A 4774-nucleotide genomic window follows, 5' to 3' on the forward strand; every position below is an offset into this window, starting at 1 on the left:
ATATATATATATATATATATAATTTAGCTTATGTTGCACTTCATTCTCAGAAATGACCATAGTTTGTTCAGATTCAAATATCTTAATCACTAAAATTGAATTCTTTTTTATAGTATAAAATCTTTAAAAAGAAAACTAGAGCATGTGTGACTAATTATTCTGCGTAAAAATGATTTTAAAAAATGAGAATTTTTACTCTACTTGTTAAATAATTAATATTAAAAACGGTCAGCTTACTTACTGTTGATCTTCTAAAACAATTCTTTTCAGGAACGATTATTCACCGTCAAATTCGAATAATTTTTCTTATCGGTGTGTGTCAAACGGGAGCATATCCTGGATGATTATTATTATTATTATTATTATGTCTTTTCTCAAGCACTGTGGCCATGATGTGTAAATCTGTGACCCGGCGGCAGGGAGAACACAGCCGCACCCCCTCCCTCCCTGCCCTGCCTCACCCGGCTGACACCCTCCTGTCCGCTCACCGCAATTACGAGGATGAGTGTGAGAGAGGTCAGATGGACACGCAAGGCCCATTTGCGCATGTTCCAAAACGTGCAGCGGTGGCACCGAGACCAGCGTGCTTCAGCCTACATTTGTGAACACACGCACAGAGGCTGAAACACGCTCATCAGCCAGACGTAACCTGTCCTTCCTGGTTGCAGGGGCTGCGTACACCGCACTGTAAGTGGTCATTCCTGCACTTTGACTTTGCACTTAAACGCACCAGAAAGCTCAAAAGCAATTCAACTGATTTCCCAAACAGGCTATTGTCTCGTCTTTTTTTCAGTTGCAAAACAAAAAGAGAAATTTATTCTTCTTAATAAACAAATTGTGTAAAAAATATCACACCTCAGTTACACCATAATTGGCAAAAAAAAAAAAAAAGAAAAAAGAGAATGTACAATGCTTTCATTACTTAAAATCAAAACGCACAGCAACAGAATTATAAATGACTTTGCTGCTTGCGTGTTCTTTTCTTCTTCTTCCTTTAATACAAACTTCAAATCAAAACCTTTAAATCTTGTTTTGATTTGTTCATAAAATAATAATATATAAAAATGATGGATGTGTTTGACACAATTTAAAACATGTGATCACTTAGAACCTGTCCTGAGACGCTCCTAAAGAAAACAACAGTGACTGAAACTAATCACGTTTTGATAAAATACAAGAAAAATTCGAGGTCAAAAAAATCCTTTTGATTCTCACTGAAATAATAATAATAAAAAACCCATACCATAAATATATAGTTTCATTAACAGCATGAATATAGGCACAAATAGTGTTTTTTTTTCCTGCATGTCCGTCATTCTGCTGCAAACAAACGTACAAAAATAATCCTACCTTCAAAGAGGGGAGAGGGAGTTTGTTTCTGTTTTTGATAAGTTTTGTGTTGTTGCTGCAGTTTTAAGACTTTTTTTTTTTTTAACAGGCGCTAGTGCCGCCAATAATTCTGTTCGGGAAGTTTTCGACTAAAACGGCCTCCGGGTGGACGGACTGCGGCTGGCTGGGGAGCCCCAGGGAGGTCGGTAAAACCGGGACAATGACAGGAGGAGTCCTGGCGGGGCTCAGCGACCCGCCGATGATGCTCTCTATGGAGAAGGGGGAACGCTGCTGCGGCTGCGGCGGCGGCTGCTGCTGCTGCGCCGGGGGGCTCGCTTTCTGCGCCGGGGATGCGGAGCCCAGAGCGGACCCAAGCTGCGGGTAAAATCTGCTCCGGGCAAGGTCCGTGCTGGTGGGCATAAGCGACGGCGAGGGGATGTGCGTGTGGGAATGTCTGGGCTGCTGCTGCTGTTGCTGCTGCTGCTGCTGGAAGGCGAACAGCGCGGAGTGCGTGTGGTAGGACTGCAGCTGGATGCCGTAGCCGCCGCAGCCGTACGGTCCGTACCCGTACGCGGCCGCCGCTGCCGCCGCCGCCGCCGCGGGGATGAAGCCGTTGGGCTCCCGCAGCAAGTCCTGCGTCTGCTGCCGCTTGAAGCGCTTCCGCCGCCTCAGAAAGCTCCCGTTGTCGAACATGTCGGCCGACTCCGGGTCCAGCGTCCAGTAGTTGCCCTTCCCGGGGTTCCCGGGCTCGCGCGGGATCTTCACGAAGCAGTCGTTCAGAGACAAGTTGTGCCGGATGGAGTTCTGCCACGCCGGGAACTTCTCCCTGTAGTACGGGAAGCGGTTGCTGATGAAGTCGCAGATCTCGCTGAGCGTCAGCCTCTTCTTGGGGCTCTGCAGGATGGCCATGGTGATTAAGGCGATGTAGGAGTAAGGGGGCTTCACCAGGGCGTTCTTCCCCGCCGGCTTGAAGGCATCCCTGGAGGAGGAGGAGGTGGAGGTGGAGCCGTCCTGCAGGCACGGAGGAGGAGGAGGAGAGCCAGTCAGGAGGATGCCGTCCCGCATCTGCGCCACCTCGTCCACGTAGGAGCGCGTGTGGCCGTCGCCGTCCTCGCCCTCGCCGACCACGTCGATGTCGGTCTCTTCCGAAAGGAGGGAGGCATCCGACATCTCCGAGCTCAGAGTCATGGCTCAATCTGTGCGCTCCGAGCTGCCCCTGAACCCCCCCAAAAACACGTCAAAAACTCATAAGAAGAGAGGGAGAGGAGAGGCGCAGGAGAGAAACGTCCGCTGTTTTTTGCGCTGTTTCCATAGGTTTTTTTTTCTTCTTCTTCTTTTTTCTCTCTTTTCTTTCTTGGGAGGTTAGGCAGTTCACAGACTGAAGCTCGAACCCTGGAGTTGTAAGACTGAATGTGTGCGTTGGGGGGGAGAACCTGCGAAACGGGCAAACCTAGATCTCACAAGGGGCGGGTCTTTTCTTTAAATTTATACCACCGCCCTGATCACATGGGGGAGGAAACGTCACAGAGGCAAACGAGAAGCATGCAAATAAAAAAAGACAAAACAATAATATAATAAAAATTAAATTTGAAAACTCAGGTTGTCCTTTTCTTTTGAGGAAAGATGTTTTCTAATGCTTTTTTTATGCATTCCAAACTCTTCTAATGCGTTTATTTGTTAGAAATGTAGCCAATTGCTATCAGGACGCGCATGTCTCCATTTATCTCAATTTACATACAATATAATAAGAATAAAAATGGGGTGAAATAAAGGGGTTAAAAATACATTATACAGGAAGCTCAGTGATTGGCCATTTATTTCTCTTCTTCCCGCTTCCTGGGAGTGGCGCTCCCAGTTTGCGTGATCCCGCACTTCTCCAGATTATCCTGCGAGCCATTTGTAGTAGGAAAGAGTCAGCTGTTAACTCGAATCAGTCACGGGTCACGCAGAGCAGGCAGCACCCCCCACATGTACATGCAGTCGGGGCCTAGAGCCGGCTGCATCCGTGGTGCTGTGGGAGAGCGGCTATAGACTCGGATTTTTTTTATTATTATTTTATGGCGCCATTTATATTTTATCGTATTTGTCTGGTTTAACAAACAACACAAAAAGTGAATTCTATAATAAGCATTGCAGAAGACGTCAAGCTTAATGAATGTCAGGCAAAAATCGCAAAATTCTTATTTAACATTTATTTTCCTGTTTTAGGATTATTATTATTATTATTATTTACTAATCTTTTGGGTTCTTTCTTTGATGTTTAATGCGTTAAGTAATGAGTAAATAGATAAGCAAATTGAATTTAATTAAATTCTGGCTCGCTCGCTTATAGTTGGCTCATCTTGAGGTTGATTTAAAACACTTCATCACATTTATTGTTCGAAATAATATTGTTTTTTCCAAGTACAGTTTCGATGTTTTTTTAAAGTACAAAATAAACATGACAAGCAAGTAAATAAATAAATCGAAATTTGAAAAGAATTCAGTTTTTATTTTTACATTATTAAAGAAGGAAAACAGACGTGTTTTTTTTGTTTTTGTTTGTTTATTGATTTATATATTAAAAATGCATAAAGAAAAAATAGCTGTGGTTCATAAAAAAAAATCCATGTTCAGGCTTAGAACTTGATAAGGTAACTTCCCTTTCCAAGGGGATCTGTTTTGTTTGCGTGTGCTCCCTCCCCTCCCCCTCCCAAACGTTTCAGACGTTCCCTTGTTTGCACCGCCATCTAGCGGGGAAATGGTCCCGTACAAAAAACAGAAAAAACCTCCAAGGGTCGCAGCACTTTCACCAGCTCACACACAGTGCCTGACTAAAACTTGATTCATTTTTGAATAATTCAGAATGCTGGAGTTATTTTGTCAATGTTACATAGGCTATATTCTTGTGCTGATGTTTTTGTTTGTTTGTTTGTTTTCTGTGCGTAGAGCAAAAACATCTCTTTGACCATAATTTCGCTTTTTAAGGACATCACTTACTAACGCCAAAATTAATCGAAAGTGGGGTTTTATTTTCCCTGTCGTTGATATTTTGAACAATAGCTGATGTTTAATTTGCTCAAAATGTGAATGTTGGTGGTTTTAACCGGTTCATCCTAAAGGTATTAAAATTTCTTAAAATATATAAATTGACTGACAGTTCAATGTACGTAGAGCAGACTCACAAAGAGATCTGTAATAGACAGATATCTGTTTATCGTCAAACGTTTATCGTGATAATAGAGCAACTTTTTTTTCTTATTGAATCATCTATTTATTTTAAGCATATATATATTTCTGTATAAATTTATAAATGAAAATACATCAAGAATATGTGCAAAAAATGCTCGGAAACCTCTGGCACCTGCTACTTATCCCCTGCGTCCTACTTTTTCATCCAAATAAACGTGATACTACAAGTGTGAGATGCAGAGACTTTAACCTAAACATAAATGCTTGAATAACC

At 42.7% G+C, this 4774-nt stretch overlaps 1 protein-coding gene across 1 annotated transcript; it reads right to left on the bottom strand.

Moving 5' to 3' along the window:
* Nucleotides 1-1406: 1406 nt before the first annotated feature.
* foxd1 (forkhead box D1) lies at nucleotides 1407-2877 on the bottom strand. Its single transcript, XM_015014393.1, has one exon. The coding sequence runs from the start codon at nucleotides 2515-2517 to the stop codon at nucleotides 1432-1434; it is 1086 nt and encodes a 361-aa protein (XP_014869879.1). The 5' UTR covers nucleotides 2518-2877; the 3' UTR covers nucleotides 1407-1431.
* Nucleotides 2878-4774: the final 1897 nt, after the last annotated feature.

This window comes from Poecilia latipinna, unplaced genomic scaffold, assembly GCF_001443285.1.
Source record: "Poecilia latipinna isolate Pla-1442-1.1 unplaced genomic scaffold, P_latipinna-1.0 Scaffold1811, whole genome shotgun sequence".
NCBI lineage: Eukaryota > Metazoa > Chordata > Actinopteri > Cyprinodontiformes > Poeciliidae > Poecilia > Poecilia latipinna.

Bases quoted from the DNA above. Each gene is read 5' to 3' on its own strand.
- foxd1 (XM_015014393.1), bottom strand. From the start codon at position 2,517: ATGACTCTGAGCTCGGAGATGTCGGATGCCTCCCTCCTTTCGGAAGAG.